At 23.1% G+C, this 21,136-nt stretch overlaps 2 protein-coding genes across 3 annotated transcripts in view; one reads left to right on the top strand and one right to left on the bottom strand.

Moving 5' to 3' along the window:
* Positions 1-21,136, top strand: part of LOC127290938 (prostaglandin E2 receptor EP3 subtype) — a 249,774-nt gene that overhangs the window by 85,401 nt on the left and 143,237 nt on the right. The gene's annotated exons all lie outside the window — the stretch shown is intronic.
* Positions 1-21,136, bottom strand: part of LOC127290902 (rho GTPase-activating protein 7) — a 167,543-nt gene that overhangs the window by 82,276 nt on the left and 64,131 nt on the right. For both annotated transcript variants that reach the window (XM_051319724.1, XM_051319734.1), the window contains 2 exons: positions 20,710-20,903; positions 14,806-14,848 (listed from right to left, as the gene is read on the bottom strand). In XM_051319724.1, the coding sequence (XP_051175681.1) occupies positions 14,806-14,848; positions 20,710-20,903 (237 nt within the window). The remainder of the gene's footprint in view (positions 1-14,805; positions 14,849-20,709; positions 20,904-21,136) is intronic.

Genomic DNA, 21,136 nt, shown 5'->3' on the forward strand with positions numbered 1-21,136 from the left:
AATCCTGGATTAGGACTTTAGCCGGTTTCCCTTATCGATTGTATATTATAGAAAATGTTGATTTATCTTGAACGAAGAGGAGCAAACTTGAAATACAATATGTAATAGGTATATAGATATAGATAAGATATAGAGACACCTACGCGAATCTATCGTTTGCCGCTGTTTTCCGCATTCATTATATGTCGACATACCAATGTTTATATATATATATATATATTGCGCATGTACTGGAATTGCACAATGCACATCTGCCTGTGCATCATAGACACATTTCATGTTTAACATTGTAAAGAGCAAATGGCGAAAGGATATTTCCAAAACGTTTGCGATTTATAATGTGCGAATTTATATAAAGGAAATAATTACGTATTTGTTGTAAAATGCACATCTGGAAAGTGTTTATATACCAAAAAAAATTTTCGCCAACTTATATATATATATATATATATATATATATAAGGGAAAAAAAGGGTGAGTGCACGTGGTCCTCGAGAAACAAGGGAATTAACCGGAAAACTCACTTCACCGTGTATTATTGCTCGAGTAAACGCAATATTATTTTTTTTAAGTATATAAATAAAACAGATTCCCTGCGGATAGGGAATTTTTTTCCAAAAAAAAAAAAAAAAAAAAAATTGCGTACACAATAAAATGTATTTTATTGTATCCTCTCAAAAAATTCAATGAAAAAATATTTCATACTCTCTAAATTTCAATTAGTAAAATTTTTTAACTAATTTAAATATTAAATTTCATTAATTTGATAGTAAACATTTTTTTTACTATTAGATACCTAATTTTAACTAATTACAAATTACAAATTTTTTTTTACTATTAATTAGTTAAATATTAGTAATTCCTGTTAATTATTCATTAATTTTACTAATTACTAATTATAAAAAATTTATTTTTACTATTAATTAGTTAAATTTTCCTAATTCCCATTCATTATTAATTAATTTTACTAATAACTAATTAAAAATTTTTTTATACTATTAATTAGTTAAATATTAGTAATTCCTGTTAATTAATCATTAATTTTATTAATAACTAATTAAAAAATTTTGTTATACTATTAATTAGTTGAATTTTACTAATTTCTATTCATTATTAATTAATTTTACTACACTCAGAGAAATGGTATATTTGTCTCCGAACCTACTAACTCATTTATCTGTTGCAAATATATTTTATTTCATTGAAATAAAAAATGTATTTGAGCCAAAGAAAAATTTATTTCTGACAAATAAAATTTTTATTTACGCCAAATAAATAAGTTAATAGGCTCTGAGACAAATATACGTTTATTTAACTCAAATATATTTCATTTGATTCAAATAAATCATTTCTCTGGGTGTAATTACTAATTTAAAAAAATTTATTTCTACTATTAATTAGTTAAAATTTTCTAATTTCCATTCATTATTAATTAATTTTACTAATAACTAATTAAAGAAATTTTGTTATGCTATAAATGAGTTGAATTTTACTAATTTCTATTAATTATTAATTAATTTTACTAATTAAAATTTTTTTTTTACTATTAATTAGTGACATTTTACGAAATTTGAAAGCAAAATCTAATGTTAGAATGCAGAAAATTTAAAAGGGAAAAAAAATGTCACTGTTTATAAAATTATTTCCGCATTTGACAGAAATGCATATAACTTGATTGTAATTTTTAAACGAATAGCCACTTAACCGAACTGCCATTTAACATAATTGTTATTTAACATGATTGCCACTTACAACCATTTCGCATTTTTAAACGAATTTTTAAATGAGAAAATTTCACTACATTTTTCCGAACATTTATTTTTGCTATTAACAAAATAAAATTTAGTTGAATCAAAAAAAAAAAATGTATTTGTTAACACAACTAAAATTTTCTTTAGAAAAAAAATTTTATTTTTGCTAAATTAATTTGAAAATAAATATTTATTTGATTCTTAGACACTTTTTAATTATTTCAATTTGTCAATAATTATATTTTAAGTTTTTTTTAGTGATTTAAAAAAAAAATTTTTATATACGAATATGACTAAATCAAAAGATAAAAAATTGAAACAGTGGCTTTAATTTTTACTCAATCAAATCAATTTCTATATATATATTTGAGGCGAATTCATAGAAAATGCAATGGGGCATTCCTCGTCAAAGCGTGGAAATTTTATCGTTCGTTTCATTAAATTTCACCACGCGTTTCTTGTATCGTGCTATATAGTCTGCGGTTTTGCTGTGTCGGGTGTATGAGAGCTGAGGACGGTTAAAAATCAATTTGCTGTTTCACGGTGACCACAACGGTTTACTGTTATTTTTCCTATCACGTCGATTCAATCCCAACAAATCTGTTCATATTAGCTTTGTGGTCTTTTTACATGATCACTTTCTTTTGCATATAAACACACCTTTACTATATTATAAAGAGGAACAAATTCCATATTAATTTTTTTTTTTATATTTCCAAATATTTGAATAGAATTATTAATTATTTATTATTTTTATTATTTATATAATGTTATTATATATTATTATAATATTATTAATATTATTAATATTTTTATTATAATATTATTATATTATTATTTATTATTTATTAATTATTTATTAAAATAATATAAATAAATAAATTAAATAATTAAATAAATCAAAATGAAATTTTTTTTCATATTTTTCGTCAAAGGGAGAAAGAGAGAGAGAGAGAGAGAGAGAGAGAGAAAGTGAAAGAGATCGGATACAAATTGTCTTAGCAAGAATTTAACAATAATTGAAGTTACATTCTCTAAATAGTCAAGCATCCTTGACCAACTGTATAAGTGGCAGTTCTGTTTTTCTCTATTTGTTTAAAAAGCTAATTAACTCTTTAGAAAATAAAGAAAAAGTTTTACTGGAAATAGTGATTATTATCATTTCGCCGACGAATTGCGTTGTTAATATAATCTTAACGTTTTGTTATAATTGAAATTCGAAACTTGAAATTATTTATAATATAATTATATATAAAATATTTTATGGAATAAATATATTAGAAAAAAAACATAAAAAACAGAATTCTAAAACACATTTTTAATATTTACAAAATATTGCAAAAAAATTTAATATTTCATATAAATAATAATAAAGAGTTTTATCTATTTTTTTTTTTAAATATCTAATAACGTTTATCATAATAGTCAAAGTAAAAACAAGTATATACCGACAACGCTTCGTTGAACGCAATAATTAATCAATATATGTATATCTATATAAAACTGCTAAACTTTTGCTGAAACAAAACGCATTTCATTGGTCCCATTAATGCTTACCTTGTACATTTAACGAGCAGGACTATAATAATTATACTTGAGAAATTTATCGCCCATTTAGATAAATATCCAAATGCTCATAAGAGAGAGAGAGAGAGAGAGAGAGAGAAAAGTCTCATGTTTTTTCAGCTGTCTTGAGACTAATAACTATTCTTCTATTATTAGCGGATAATTTAACGCCAACATTGATTTTAATCAAATGTCAAAAATATTTCGCAATATCATATATATATATATATATATATATATAGAGAAAAACTATTATATTGCTTAAACAATTATTGAAATTCACAAAGTTTCAGATTCAATTTCTCATCATAATATTGTTTAGAAATACTATTAAATTTTAATATACAATTTTTTTTTTTTTGATATATTTAAAATTTTAAATTTATTTATTATTCAAAAATAATTGAAAGTGGTATTTTGAATTAATATTTTTTCTCATGCGACATGAATTTTAATAAAATGCCAATGATAAAAGGAATTATTAATATATTAGAGAATTATTTTCACTTATTTGCTAAGGAGAAAATTTAAATTTTTGATGGGGACAAAAAAAAATATGATGAAATATACAAAACCTGTTACCGCTCTAAAGATATTATTAATCTCAACAAAATCAGTATAACGATTTCTTCAGGCAATTTCTAAGCTTATTGTAATAAAAAAAAAAAAAAAAACACGAGCATAGATTATCATTCATATATATGAATGAATCCAGTGACTTAGCTGAATAAATTATTTGAATTTCAGAGACAAAGATAAATTGGTATCATCCAAGTGAAAATTATTTCTTATTTTGTAATAAAAAAAAAAAAAAATATTTTGAAAAATTTATATATATTTTGAAAAAATAATAATTGAATCCAAAAATAATTGTTTTTTTTTTTGAAAATAAAAATCATTTACCTGCAATTTTTCTCTCTCTCATTCGTCGCCAAAGTGCTTCGGCTTTTTTCATTTGCCATTTTCCAACTTTTGCACTGAAACTACGAAAGAATTTGTAATCTTTGAAATGTGACATTCTCCTTCCACTAGAATTTACAGTTTCATCGACGACATTTTCGGAATTTGCCGGCGTATTACTCGCTTGACCCTCTTCGGCCGCCATTATTTTCCAAAAAATTTTTTTTTTTTCCCCCTATAGACTCTGAAGATAACAAAATTTCCCCCGAGCTGTTTTTTTTTATACGAATTCGCCTTTAGGATCACGATCTTTATTTTAACCCTCGTTTTTTTAGTTCACTTCACTTTTGAATCCACTTTTCAATTTACTTTTTTTTTTCTTTTTTTTTTCAAGGAACCACTATTTTGTCACATATCACAGAATTTTTTTCCCCTCAATCAATTTTGTCACTAATTGTTCACGAGGAAAAATATATTAAAAATCTTTGTGAAAGAAAAATTTTATGAAAATTAAAGAAAATTGTTTCCAATTGTCCAGCAATCGTTTTTGGACCTTATTTTATTTATTATTATTTTCTCTCTTTTTTTCTATATATAGTATATAATATTATAATTTTTATATATATTGGATATAAAAAATAAATTTGACGAAGGGGGAAGTCCTTGCGATGAGAATAATGGTGATTGTTAATGATGATGATGATGATGATAATGGCTGATTTGTTGGTATAGAATATACGGAGCGTAATGAGATTATTTCAGGTACTCGTATAGCGCACTTTATAGTATATATAACGTCGTGTATAGATCGTGACGAATGATATACAAGGCAAGTTTATGCACATCGTTTTCTGTACCTATAGGGAAGTTGTAACCTCTCTTGAGAATGCCACTTGTGCCACACGAAACTTAGTACATTAGTATTATAAGGAAAACTGCTACAGAACAGAAACTCTTGACAGTTGTGAAACAAACTGCAAGATATAAATCAAGATTATTTTCCAATGTCACCAAAAATTAATTGCTTTTCAAGAATGTCGAGAGATGTTAATTTTAATATTTTATTTAAATAATATAATAATAAAAAGTAAACAAAAAATATTCCTGGTTTTTTTTTTTTTTTTGATATAAAAAAAAGGATAATAAATTTAATGGATTAATTTAAATTAATTTTTAATTTTTTTTTTTTTTAAATTTAAATTGGTTTTCATTTACGATCAAGAAGCTATTACTAAAGTTTGTTATAAAGAGCTTTCTCACTGTGGCATGAAGGATCTCTTTGGTAGATTACAAAAACATGAAGCGCATTCATAAAATTAAATTAAACATTTTATAACTATATTTTTATTTTATGATCTGTTGTAATTTAGTTGAAGAGGATATCGTTATAGGAAAAGGGAAAGTTTTGCATTGTGGAGTAAAACTTTTTTTTTTTTTTTGAATAACAATTACAGATAGCGAATATAATTTAAATTCTATTAGATTATTTAAATTTAATTAATTAAATACCAATTTTATCTATTTTAAATAAAAGTTTATTATTATTTTTCCAACCGAATTTCTTTTAGTCCCAAAAATTTTTTGATTAATTATTCTTTTTATTATATAAAAAAAAACTTTGTTTTTAATTATAATTTTTTTTATGTTTCAGGTAAGTGATCTTCTTTTCCAAGTTTACATATTATAGAGGTAAGAAAATAATTACGTTGATTACTATCTAAAAACAATTTTTCCATTTTTCTACAAAAAATTCAAATTTTTTCAAATTTTCAATCATTGAAAATAAATTTTATTATTATTGCACGGAGAAAAAGAAAAAGTAATTTTTACTACTTTCAGAGTAAAACTGGACCAACTCGAAGTTTCTGCGCATCTCTGACAATTTTTACTCCAAAAATAGTAAAATTTATTATTTCTGTAGTAAATTTTACTGTTTCCTTAGTAAGTTTTACTATTTCTAGAGTAAATTTTACTATTTTTGGAGTAAAAATTGCCAGAGATGCGCAGAAACTTCGAGTTGGTCCAGTTTTACTCTGAAAGTAGTAAAAGTTACTTTATAAAAGAAATCTTTTTTCTCCGTGTGGCAAAGTATATGTCGTATAATAATTTCCCAAACCTCCGTTAAATTTAGAAATCAATAATAAAATGAAAAGCTGGAAAAATTTTTTTGTACAACTTATTTTAAAAGAGATGATAATATATAGAGCTATAAATTAATAAATGTAAAAGCACATAAAAGTAGAGAAAGAATTTTTCGAAAAGAGTTTTTTTTTTTGGAATAATATTGACAATAAACTAAAACTTAAGTGTGACAAGTGTATTCTTTACACAAATTATGTTGTTTAATAGCCACTTTAAAACACCTTGATGATGATTATAATCAATAGTGTAAAAGATATTTCAATAAAATACCATCATAGAAATTATCTTGTCAGATAACAATTTTGAAATGACCACTTGACGTCGATCATATTCAGAAAAAGATAGTTTCACATTATGGAAACTCAGTAAGAATAGGTTAAGACTCTCGAGATCATAAAATAAATTACTGGGTTTCTTACACTCACTCATACACATACACAATTATCATTTATCATATTTTATATCTGCCGAAGAATCTTTAATTGAGCATTACCATCTATCACCTGTATTTATATATATATATCTTTATCTCTTATTCCTTCATAAAGAGATTTTTATTTTTTCACTTTTTAAATTGTTTCCAAAATTGAATTTTTTTTCTACTTTTCGATTGTTGATAATTTTTTCCTATTTTTCTAAATTTATTTTTTACAATTTCTTTATTTGGTATATTAAATTATTCTATTATTTTTGTTATTATTTAATTTTTTCTTTGTTATTTATATTTTTGTTTTCAATTATATTTTTTAAACTATTTTATTATTTTTTATTTAACTTTACTAAATTTTTAGTAGTTTTTGCAAATTTTAAGCACCAATTAAACAATTGTGGAAAATTACAAAAAAAAAATTGTAATTATTTTTTTTGTTTTTTACTCTCTAAATGTGAATTAGTAAAAATGTTTAATAATTTGAATTAGTGACTCAATTTTTGCTTTTGAATTAGTAAAATTTTTACTAATTATTAGTAACTTTTAATAACAATTAGTAAAATTTAACTAATTCTAAAGCAAAAAGTGAGTCACTAATTTAAATTAGTAAATATTTTTACTAATTCATATTTAGAGAGTATTTTATGTATTATAATTTTGATTTCAACAATTGGAACTTTTCATTAGTACCGAGTCTATATCAACTAAATTAGTAAATTTAATTAATTTCAAATGTCAATCTGTTTTACAATTTGAATATTGAAAAGAGTTAAATAATTTACAGTCTTATTAATTGAAATTGAATAATTAAAATTTAGAAAAATTTGCAAAATTAATTACAATTGAAAAAGTTGAAAAAGAAACAGTATAGGTAACGAAATTTAATTTTGTTGGAAAAATTTTGCATATGATTTTGCATTAAAAAATAAATTGGCAATTTTCCAACAGTTGTTCCATCTTGAGAAATATAATGGGCGGTTTATCTTATTTTGCCTTTAAGTTGACATTCTTTCTTTCTCTCTCGCATGGTTATCCATTTTAGAAGTGGAATTGGTTTTGAAATATTATACAGGCGTTTAAAACTTCAGTGGCTGAAAAGCATCACACCATCATGTTGAGGTGAAACAAATTGTCAAGTGGGTGGACAAAATGAAATGCTCGCGCACAAAATTACGCGTGGGATATATAATATATAATATTGAATGAGATATTCCAGATTTTGTGATTAATAAAAAAAAAAAAGAATCAGTATATATTTGTTGCATTTTATCTGAAAATAAAATAAAATAAAATATAAACTGAAAAAAAAGGCAAAGCAAAATTATCAATGTTTATATTGATTTGTTTATCAAAGACCTATATCTGGGAAAAAAAATTATACATCTTTCTAAAATGACATAAAATAAATATCATCATTAAATTTCCATCTGGAAATTAAAAAATAATGAAAGTATAGAATCTGCAATGGAATCGTATATATATATATATGAATCAAGAATCTAAACATGAAATCATATTTATTTGAATCCATAAAATCATGATTCATATTATACACAAAATTGATAATTTTTTAAATCGTTGAAAAACTGTTATTCCTTTGGAGAAACTTTCTTTATTATAAAATAGTCTCTCGATAGAAGAACTTTCTGATTCTGAATTACACACACACTTGGATTTTATCGTTTTTAAAAACAAGAGAATTGAAGAAACAGTTTAAGAAAACCTTTCTCCATACAAGAGGCTATATGTTTCAGTGACTGATATGCCTACCAGCAAGGTTAAAATCGTTGTTGTTGTTGCTGTTGTTGTATATTGAACAATAAGTACATTATCTGATCAGCAATCAACACATCGACTTTAATTTGACGTCGTTATGAAACTTGGTTTATATCAATATTATAAACTGATTTATTCGAAGGTATTGCAGAACCTATGAGAACGATATTTATCAGGTGTGTTCCAATAAATCAAAACGTGCGAATAAATAAAATCCCCAGGAAAAAAGGAGTTTTTTTTTCTTCTTTTCAAATGTAGTTACAAATGTCAGAATACTATGCGGCTTGTATATATATATATATTCATTCTTTAAGAGATTTATATATATATGTATATGAAGGTATACTATTCAAGATGAAGTACTATTATTGGAATATTGAAAAATCGATTAGTTGACATACTTTCATATGTGAAGTGATAATTAACAAGTGTTAGAATTTTTTATTTTAAATTGAAATAAAAAAGAAGAGTAAAACCGGTCAAAAAATGTATAATATTTTATTCAATTAGTTAATATTTATTGTTGAAATATTTTTCGTAGAAAAATTGCATAAAAGAAACTCGAAATATTCAGAAGGATTCTTAATATTTGAGAATTTAAAATTTCAAGTAAAAATTGTACAAATTTTTTTTTTCTACATGGAAAAAAATGTTTTACTTCAAACAGCGATATGTTTCACTAAAATAGTGAAAGTTTTTGTTATTATAGAGAAATATATCGCTGTTTCAGATAAAGATATTTTTTTCCGTGTACTAAAAGATGGTAAAAGATTTTTTTTTTTTCGTTACAGTAATTATAAATCACTTGAATGAAAATTATATTAACGTTATTATTAAATAATTTTATCTTTATAATTTTTTTTTTTAAACAAAAAAAAAATTTTAATTGTCCTTTTTTTAATAAAGTAATTTTATTAACTTATAAGGAAGAAAAAACAAATATTTATCATTGATAACAAAGAAGATGAGTACTTTTTATGTAATTAAATTTTCTTCTGAATTAATTATCTTACTTTTCGGAATAATTCTCGGAGAAGTTTAAAATAAAACATAAAAAGTTGTTAATTCTAAAACTTTTCAGTATACATGTAACTTCTAAGAATAAATCTGGACAGAAAGTGAGGCTTTTTTTTTTTTTGATGAAATTTTCATGACCAGTTTAAAATTCAGAATTTTTTAATTTAGTTCATAAATATTTTTTACGAATTTCACGATTGTTTTTATTTTGGTTTAGTTACCGATAATAAATAATATTTTTACTTCTAAATCATTTTACTTTTTAAATAATAAAAAATAGATTACAGTTTTTTAATAAAAATGTTTGATTTAAAAAAATTTATTTTTACATATAGACAGAATTTTTTTATTATTATATTAAATTATTTTAATTATTAATATATTAAATTATTGTTTTTTTTATTATTCTAATATTAATTATTTGTGTTTTCATTGATTCTCGTTTTTTTTTTAATTTAAAAAATGTTTAAGGAAAAAAATAAATTTTTTAATTTAAATTACAAAGTTTATTATCATATTTTGTATAATATAGCGAACTATAAATGACACTAAAAATATTATTTAAATAATTAATTATTATTATTATTATTAAAATAATTATTTAATTGAACCAAATAAATATTGTTATAAATTTTATTTTTCGGTATTTATAAAATAAACTGTTATTTTAATATATAAATAAATATATAATTTTAAAAAATTGTTAATATATTTTTTTATATGAAAATCTCGACATTCCAGAGGTAATTCTTTTTAAATAACACAAATAAAAAAAATGATTATTAACAATCAATTTAGAAAATGAGGAAATTTGTCGGAAAACATACTTATAAATATATTTTGAAGAGAAACCACGTGACTTGACAGAATATCACATTTGATTGAAGTGGGATAAAAAACGCACAATTTGTGATAGAGGAATTGAAGTTTTATTTCCTCCAGACAGTCATTGATTATAAAGAGAGTAAAAGAGAGAAAGAGAGAAAATGAAAGAGAAAAATATATATATATATATATATATGTAATATATTGATGTTTAAAGATATACGATCGTTAAAAGAATGATTTAAGGACGTGTTTGAAAGTGTCCGGGCTGTGGTGACAGCCCGAGACTCAGTCGCGAGCCGCGTGGACGCCGCTTGTAAACTGCGGTCTGTTAGACGGTGTTCATGATAGCAAAGACTGAGCTCCTATTGGTTGCCAAGCATCGAGTATAGTCGCGTGAGCCAGCGCTTGCGTTCGACTTTTTCTCATCTATATATCAAACTAAAACACCTGATACTGTCAACGTGTATATATATATATATATATATATATATATATATATATATATATATATGCGGTTTCAATTCCAACACTCCAAGGGGAGTAAACACCCCTTCCCCCTGTATTTTTTTTCGCACTGAAATTATATCGTTAAAAAATATCTTCTCTCTCGCCCTTTTTATAGAAGAGGGAAATTTTTTTACATTAAATTGAACCACATTTTCATAGTGAAGAAATTTTCCCTTTATAACCAAATTTGGGGGGAAAATTTCTATATTGAATCGAATTTTTCTATTTTTTATTCTCTCTAAATCTGAATTAGTAAAAATGTTTACTAATTTGAATTAGTGACTCACTTTTTGCTTCTGAATTAGTAAAAATGTTTACTAATTTGAATTAGTGATTCACTTTTTGCTTCTGAATTAGTAAAAATTTTACTAATTTTTTAGTAACTTTTAATAACAATTAGTAAAATTTAACTAATTCTAAAACAAAAAGTGAGTTACTAATTTAGATTTAGAGAGTTTCATAGAATTTTCATTCAACAGAATTTATGGTTAAAATAATTTTTATTCAATTTTCATTTTATGAAATTTTTATTTAATAAAAATACTTTTTTTTTAAAAGTATTTTTTATTTTCAAAAAAGAATCTTTTTTGTGTTTTTTTTTTATAAAAATAATTTTTTTATGAAAGAATAGAATAATAAAAATCTTTATTTGTCCTGATTGTTTTATTATTTTCATTTTGTTGTCACGGTAACCATAAAATGATAATATTAAAAAAATTTTATTATATGCGTTGAAAATTCCATATATATATATATATATACACTCGTTTTAAACACTTCTCATTTATGAAATTCTAAAATCCTTTCACAATTCTCTAAATTATTAATTCTCGACTATGAAATATTTCACATACGTGAAATTATTATATTACATTCTTTTTTAAATTCTCTCTTTTGTCTTAAAATTAACAGAACTTGATAATAAAATACACTCAAATGTGTAATTTAAAAGTAAAAAAAAAATATTCTTCAAATTTTAATAATTGGAAATTAATGTCTTGATTTTTTAAAAAAAAAAAATTGTTTAGACAGTGCAGCTTGAATAAAAAAAAATAAATCATTTATAGTGTGTGGTTGAACAATTGAGGTAAACAAAGGATGGGTGCAATAAAGTCGAGAGTGAGAAGATTGATAACGTCCTAGGGTGTCCTAAACTGGAACAACCATGCGAGTTATTCCATTTTACCCTCTCAAAGTTCTGACATGCTCTGAAATGTGTATCTACAAAATCCAAGTAAATTTCTCACTAGAAAACATTTCTTAGAAAAGATTATTTTTCAAAATGAAAAATTGCTTGAAAATTTTTTTTTTTAAATAGACATAATAAAGTGAGAAAAAAACTGGGTTATCCCATACCTTAAATGATAAATTAATTTCTACTTTCTTAAAAAATAAACAAACAAAAAAAAATTTCGATATCATAACAATAAAACACACAATAGTTTCAAAGAGCTCGAATAACAGTGCAACTAAAAGCAAATAAATGTTTTATACAAGGAAAAATAATTTTAAAAAATTAGAAAAAAAAGAGTTAAATAAAGTAATTATTATTTATTTGAAAAATAAATCTACTTTATGTAATGAAGAAAAATTTATTTAATAAAATAAGGAAATAAAAATTAAATAAAAAATAAATAAAAAATTAATCAAAAATAAAATAATTAATACTATAAGATAAAAATTTCGAAAAATGAAATTATTCATCATTGTTGGAAAATTTATTGAAGGTTAATTTGCATAGATAACGATTACTTGTTAATCTGATTCGAACTATTGTTTTCCCCTCTCGCCTTTCATTTCGAGTTTCTGTTTCGCGCTGTTTTAATTCGCATCAGATCGTTTAATATGAGCATCGAGAGAATTCACACTTTCATGAACGTTGATTAAAAACAAAAACAACATTTACACTTAAACTAGAACTTTAAAATATTCACATCATTTATTTTTCTATTAAAGAATATGTAAATAAATAAAAAAAAAAAAAAATTCAAATATTCAGCAAAAAAAAATATATATATTTTCCAATATGACAATTATTTTTCATATTTGTGAAATATTTGCATTCGGATACATTTTCTGCATATATGTAAAAAGTTCCAATATTTTATTATTATTTATTTTTATTATTCTGTAAATATAAAAATGTAAGAAAAAAAAAATGAAATTAGTGTATTTGAAAAAATTTAATTATTTAGGAATATTAAAGGAAGAATGATAATTTAACTCTTGATTGTGAAAAAACAATAAATATATCGAAGAAATTAACGCGAGAAAATCGTTTAGATGCGCTCTCACGTCTTTGGAATTTTTATCCCACTTTTAGCGAAAAAGTATAAGGAGAGGCTTGCTTTAGATTCTGAAGAAAGATTAAATACAAACTCTTCACTTCAAGTCACTTGTATAATGAAGAAATACAGTTTCTAATGAATTAAGCCAATTAAATGTAATTTGCAAATTAAAAAATCGAGCATTTTTTTTAATTCACAGAAAGTGGAGCCAAAATCATATTTTCCACTAGATGCGAAAATAATTAACTTTTACTAAATATTTAAAATTTGTTATATTAAAAATAATATACGATAAAATGAATAAATAAAAATAATAAATATAAATAAATATGAAAAAAAATTTCTAAATAATTGTTTGGGAAAATTATTATTTTATTGCATTTTGTATTTGATGAAATTTTTGATTCCGTGTATATAATAAAATTATATATATAGTGAACGCCATTCAAAACTATATCGTGCTCCCGGTTAATTATCGAGTTCTTGTAATAGTTCTCCTTTACGGTGATTCAGAGTAATTGCATTCTCTAGAATCGCGATCAAAACCATTCGAGCTCGAAACACTTTCAGCCAAGCCATACTATTTCGACGTGTATTGAAATCCCGTGCAAGGTATACTGTTTTCGAAAGTTCACACGCTACCTCTTATATACGAACAAAGACGCTTCTCTTATATATATACAGTGTTCCGAACATTGAACATCAGTCACGTTCCGGGTCTTGAAAATCGTATTTTATTTATTCAAAATTTCACCTGCGATATATCGCTCTTTTTTTCTCTTCTTCTTTCCTATTTTTCAATTTTTCCAATTTTTTTTTTTTCAAATTATATTTTTGAAAAATTCCAAATTATTTTTAACTATAATTAATTTAACAAAAATAATAATAGTCCTTTAAATAATTTATTAATTTTATTATTTTTGTTAAATTAATTATTATAATTAATGATTTATTAAATTACCATAATCTTTTTTCTAATCTTTAAAATTTTTATTGTAGCAATGAAATTTTTTACGAAATTTACTAATTAATTTTCGTTATACACCTTAAAAGCACAAAATTGTCACTTTGTTTTCAAGGCTGCAATCGACTTTTGTGTCAAATGCATTTAACAACACATATGTTTTGAAGGAATTTAATTGCTGTTTGCCAATTTTCCAGTTTGAATTGCACCCGTCAATTGCTTTGATTTGTATTACCTGCAATTAGGTGATTTTGTCCACTCTCTTTTAACGAGACAAAAAAAAAAAAAAAAAATATTAATAAAATTGAAAACACAATTTTTGAAATTAATTAGCAAAATTAAAAAATAAATTAATTTTGATTTTTTTTTTTTTTGAAAAAGGTGCGACAAAAAATTTAAAAACAAAGAACTTGGGAGAAAAAAAATTGTGAAATCTCCACTGACAACCAAAACGCCTACTCATATAATCGCGAATAACACACACGTGTGTGGGACTTGCGTCCAATGTCTTTTGTACCACGTTTTCTTCTTCTTCTTTCTCCCAACGAAACATATTGTTTCATGACTCTCGGTAGTTAATCGTGCGTGTGAATAGAAATTAATTTTTTTTTAAATATATTGTCTTTTAAAACTCACCTGATAATTGACGTTCTGACTGTGACCTCGGCTGCTGTAGAACCTGTAATGAAATTTTGCCATTAGTTAAAAAAATCCTAAAAAAAATTATTATTATTATTATTAAAAGATTTTTATAATAGAGCCTCGTATAAATTTAATAAATATAGTCGTAAAAATTTTACGATTTAATTATTTTCAATTTTTCATTTAATATGTCAAGAACAACAGGTGTTAATAGTTAATAAAATAATAGTAAAAGAAATTAAAAACCTGACCTCTAAAGGAGAAGATAAAATATTTATTGACGACAATTTCTAAAAAAAATAATTATTTATTATCAATCTTCTTTGGAGAAATAAAAAATTTTTTTTTTGTAAAAAAGATATTTTAACAAGAAAGTAGAAATTTAGAATTAGAATATATTTGTTTCAATTTGAAAATATTTTATTCGGAGTATTTTTTGTATTATTTTTATAAACTATATTTTCTACATTTTTATTTGTAGTTTATTTTTAAATTTACATTTTACTTTAATAAATATTAATTTAATAAAATTTAATTTAAATTTTATGAAATTAAATTTTAATTTAATAAAATTTAATTTAAATTTAATTAAATTAAATTGTTAATAAAAAGTTGTATTCGCAAAACTCTATACTTAAAATTAATCATATTGAGAAATGAATGAAATTATAAATTACAGTCAGACTCGTTGATTCGTTTTTTTTTACATTGCTTTCAACTAATAATGACTGATAAAATAATTTCGATTAGTTATTAATTTTATTAAGACATTAAACATGAATTGTTAATAATTTATTATTATCGACAGGTAGTATTTTAGCGCAATTGAGTAAAAGCAATTTTAATTCTACGTTAGACCAGTTTATTATATATATATATATATATATATATATATATATATATGCGTCTCTTATTGTTAGTTTGATTTGTGCAATAATTTATTTCTGAAAAACTGTCACTTTTTCTATATACATATTTATAAATTAAAAATATATAAATCTCAATTATTTACCATTTTTTAAGAATCTCATACATAAACAAAAAAAGTTTTTATTTTTTTTATTTTATATTATATCGATACTGCAGTTTTAATTTACATGACAATTTTCAAGGTGAGGAAAAAAAGTGAATTTTTCGAAAATAGAAACTAAAAATAAAAATGTAAAATATATAATTTATTACAATGATGGAATTTTTCCAACTTGAATTTAAATATTTTACAGAAAAGAAATTTAAATATTAAATTTAAATTAAGTTTAAAAAAAGAAAATAATTTTTAAAATTCAAATTGTAAAATGAAATAGTGTTAAAGAATATTTTTATTTTGTTCAATTTTTAGGGGAAAAAAATCGAAAATAGCTCACCAGAATGAGTCATATATAAATTGAAGTTGGTTTTTAAGACGAGATTAATGGGGAAACATTATTTTGCCTTATCTTGTGGATGCGGAGTATGAGAAATAAATTAATCTGACTATATATTCGCCCTTATTATTTTATTATCTAAACAAGACACACGTTAATGACAGTTTTATGAGATGCGCTACTCACGAAATTATTATTATTATATGAATCGATAACTCGCGAATATTTTAGAATTAATAAAACCTTTCTAAAATATATGCATTTGCCCCATATTCATTATTTTTTTATTTTAAAATTTTTTTTTACTAGCACAAATCGACAAATTTTTAATTAATATTAAGTGAAAATCGTTTCATTTTATGCATAGATTCAAAAAATATATTTTAGAAAAAATTTTTAATGAAGCTTGATTAAAAAAAAAAATTTCTAAGTAGAACAAAACGTGTTGAATTCAACAAACTTTAATTGCTTTTGAGTGGAAATTTACATATTTAGTTGAGAAATTTGACGAGTAGATGAAAATTAGTTGTTTATAAGTAGAGCAAATCGCGTTTAGTCAGACAAACTTTAATTAATTTCTAGTGGAAATAATAAATTTTTTAAAAATTATTTCTACTTAACATTCATACATTCAGAAAAAAGATATGTTTGAACCAAATGTACCATTTTTTTATATTTACCCAATTTTTTGGTTAGTTCAAACAAAATTTATTTAATTCAAATAAATATTTATTTGATCTAAATAACTGTTTGGTTTATTTTAATAAATTTTTTGAACAAAGAAAAAATTTGATTGAGCTAAATAAACGTTTGGTTTATGCAACCAAATGTTTGATTAACTGTATATCAATGCATTTATTTTGTTGATTTAACCAAAATTTGGTTGCTTCAAACGAATTTTTTTCAAAACTAAAAAAAATTTTTTTCAGTATAATATGGAAAATATAATAATTTAATAAATAAATAAATAATTATCAGTTGATTAAATAATAATTGAAATATGAACTGAGTAAAAATTTCCAACGACTTACACTGAGAAAAATGTTTAGTCAGAGCAACCAAAATTTGGTTGGGCCAACAAAAAAATTTTGTTGGTATTTAAACAACCAAACTATTATTGTTTGAGTCAACCAAAAAAGTGTTTTTTGTTGGCATAACAAAAATGTTTGGTTAGCCCAACCAAATTTTTTTTGTTAGATCAACAAACGATCATTTGGTTTTTTAGACCAAACTATTTTGTTGTGTTAACCAAATTATTTTTGTTGTCGAAACTAAATTTTGATTGGAATTTAAAAATGTTCAATCAAATAATTTGGCCTAATCAAATGTTTGGTTGAGTTAACTCTACGACTTTGTTTCAGCCAACCAAAATTTGGCAACAAGAACCAAAATTGCCTAAACAAACAATTTTGTTGCAAAGTCTAAATTTTTTTTTGTGTAGAGAGTAAAAAATTGAAATCTAAGAATAATTGTAGTTTGAAAATTATTTATTGATTTGTCAAGTATTGGGAAAAAAAAGAAAATATGGTGATATAAAGTTGGCCACTTCTCACCTGAGACCATAGTATATGTTTTCATGTATAAAGATCAAATACACATCAATACAAAGGGAAGTTATTCGAGGGCTGAAGGCTGTCAACCGATTAATACGAGGCACGGCTCACTGGTCCATTAACTTTGATCGTCTACAAAACACGCATTCGAGTGACGTGTTCACTAACATGTGGCTCTTCGTTGAAAACCTGATCATGTGAGAGATGGACAGGCCATGTACTGACACTTCATTGATATAATTTTACCCAGTTTTGTATTATAAGAGAGTGAAAGCGCAAGCAAAATCGATTGCCTCAGCATCTCAGATTTATATATTTCACTATTATAAACTCTCAGCAAAATGTTTTTTAAACACCATATTATATAGTGATTTTCACCTTGTCTCATATAATGTCTACCATTAACTATATAGTCAAACAAAAACCAAAGAAATATATTTATCAGCGAAAGTGAAGTTTATGCGCCTTTTAAAGACCATTAACGATTTTAGATTTATTTTAAATCAACATCTTTTATTTTTTTTAGAAAAAAAAAGGAAAAGAAAAAGAAAGCTGTCGAGAGAAAAATATAAATTATGAAAAAAAAAAGATTTTTCGCAACAAAATCGGTCAATTTTGATTGTAACCAAATTTTGGTTGACTGAAACAAAATTGTAGTTAACTCAAACAAACATTTGGTTAGGCCAAATTAGGACTAAATTATTTGGTTGAAAATGTTTAAATTCAAACCAAATTTTGCCTATGAGAATAAAATAGTTTGGTATGAAAAATCAAATGATTCGATTAACGAAATATTTTTGTTGCCCTATCAAAATAAATTGGTTGAGCTAATCAAACATTTTTGTTATGACAAAAAAAAATAGTTTTTAAATACCAACAAAAAATTTTGTTATTATTATAATAATTTATTAATAAATTAATATTATTAATTATAATAATAATTATTAATTAATTTTATTAATTAATTAGACGTGATTGAGTCGAGGAATTTACATGGCGTATATAATGCGAGAAGAGATAGTTTGTCGATATATTTGAAATTATATATTTTACGCTAATCGATAGTTGATGGACGTGATAGGCAGAAAGACTGATAACTGTTCGATTCAAACGTCACATGAGAAGCAGCCGCTCCCAATGAGGCTTTATATATATATATATATATATATATATATATAAAAGAGGATAAAGATTAACTACCATTTTCCCATGCGTTCATTTCACGAGAGATTAAATTCTTGATCTTTTAATGATTTTTCTTCTGGTGAAATGTTATTTTTTTTACCTCATTTAATATATGCGTCGTTTTATAGTTGGAGAATTTAAAACTAATGAAAGTAAAAATTAGAAATAAAAAAATAGTATAAAATATCTGTATTTTAAGTAGAACAAATTTTGCTTAGTCAGACATTTAAATTAACAAATGAAAAAAAAAATGTCGAGTGATATAAATTTTATAATTTAAGTAGAGCAAATTGTGTTTAGTCAGACATATTTAAATTATAAAATTAAAAAAAATTTATATTTTACATCAAAGAAAATTAAAAGACATTAAAATAAGCTGCAACGCTTATTATTTTAATCCAATTTTTACTTATTTTAATACCAAAATGGATTAAAATAAGCAAAATTGGATTAAAATAATAAGCGTTGCAGCTTATTTTAATGTCTATTTTAATTATAATTATTATAATTATTATTATTTATTATTATTATTATTATTATAATTATTATAATTATTATTATTATTATTATTTATTATTATTATTTATTATTATTATTATTATAATTATTATTATAATTATAATTTTAATTATTTTAATGGCATTAAAATAAGCAAAATTGGATTAAAATAATAAGTGTTGCAGCTTATTTTAATGCCTTTTAATTTTCTGTGATATTTTAATTATCAAGTAAAAAAACGTTGTTTAGACACTTTTTTATATTAAGTAGATTATATTGTGTTTAGTCAGACATATATGAATGTTCAAATATTTTACAAAAAATCAAGTGAAACAAATTTTTTCATATTAAGTAAATTAAATTGTGTATAGTCAGACCAAATTTGTTTTCCAAGTAGAATACATTGAGGTTAGACAAACTTTTTTTAAATTATTTAACAGAAATATTTTACTACTAAAAATATTTTACCATTAAAAAATAGTTTTTTTTTAAAGTAGAATAAATTTTGTTTTTTAAGTAGAAAAAACTGTATTTAGTCAGACATATTTTAATTGTCAATTTAAAAATGCTATCAATTTTCTATTTTAAGTAGAGCAAATTATGCTTAGTCAGACCTATTTTAATTTTTAATTTAGTAAAAAAAAGTTTTCCGAGTTTTTTTTAAGTAGTATAAATTAATGTTTAGTCAGACAATGTTATTTTAAATTATTTAGTGAATGTAATTAATAATTTGCCCAGGTTTTTAAGTAGTACAAATTTTTAGTCAGACAAAGTTTTCAATTAATTTATAGAAAAATTTCCCTTGATTTTTTTAAGTAGTACAAATTGTGTTTACTCGGACAATTTTTTGAATATTGTTTATTGAATTTAATTAATAATTTAATTTAAATGAATTTGAATAATTTTGCATAGTTTTTTAAGTGACACAAATTTTGTTTAGTCAGACAGACGTTTAAATAATTTATAAAAAAAGCCTCGGTTTTTAAGTAGTTTAGACAGACAATTTTTTAAAATAGTTCATTGAATTTAATTAATAATCAAAATTGAATTAAATAATTTCTCCAGTTTTTAGTGGTAAAAATTTTGTTTAGTCAGACAAACTTTTCAATTAATTTATAGGAAAATTTTTTTCTGGTTTTTAAGTAGTGCAAATTGAGTTTAGTCAGACAAAAGTTTTTTTTTTCTCAATTATTTATGATTGAAAAATTCTACTTTTCTTAAAAATCACTTTTAAAATGTGGAGAAAAAAAAATTTAGAAACCATATAAAAAATTACAAATTAGCATTGTGTCACTTACAGGTTTCTGTGAGTCATCCTTGTCTGCGTTGTTATTTTCTAAAAGAGGGGCACTGCTACTTTTTCCCCCTAATTCAATTGCAAGGGGCTCAGATTTAAGTTGAAGGCTCGCCGCAGATGGAGATGAAGGAGCACGTGGCGGTGTTTCTAATAATTCTCCAGAGCTCAACGAGCTACTTGCGGTTATTGAGAGACCTGTAAAAATCATAAAATTCAAAAAACCTATTTGTAAATTATTTTCAAAATGCTAATTACGTTTTTTTTTTGAACATATTTAGAAATTAGTAATTATTTACTAATTTCTTAAAATAAGTATTAAATTACATTTTTTTTCAAAATTTGTTATAAATTATTTTTATAAAGATTTAATTACAATGAATATTGAAAGTATAAATAGGAAAAATTGATACCATTTTTTAATTTTTTGA

This window comes from Leptopilina boulardi, unplaced genomic scaffold (assembly GCF_019393585.1).
Source record: "Leptopilina boulardi isolate dan_hultmark-lab unplaced genomic scaffold, ZJU_Lbou_2.1 LbouV2_123, whole genome shotgun sequence".
Classification (NCBI taxonomy): domain Eukaryota; kingdom Metazoa; phylum Arthropoda; class Insecta; order Hymenoptera; family Figitidae; genus Leptopilina; species Leptopilina boulardi.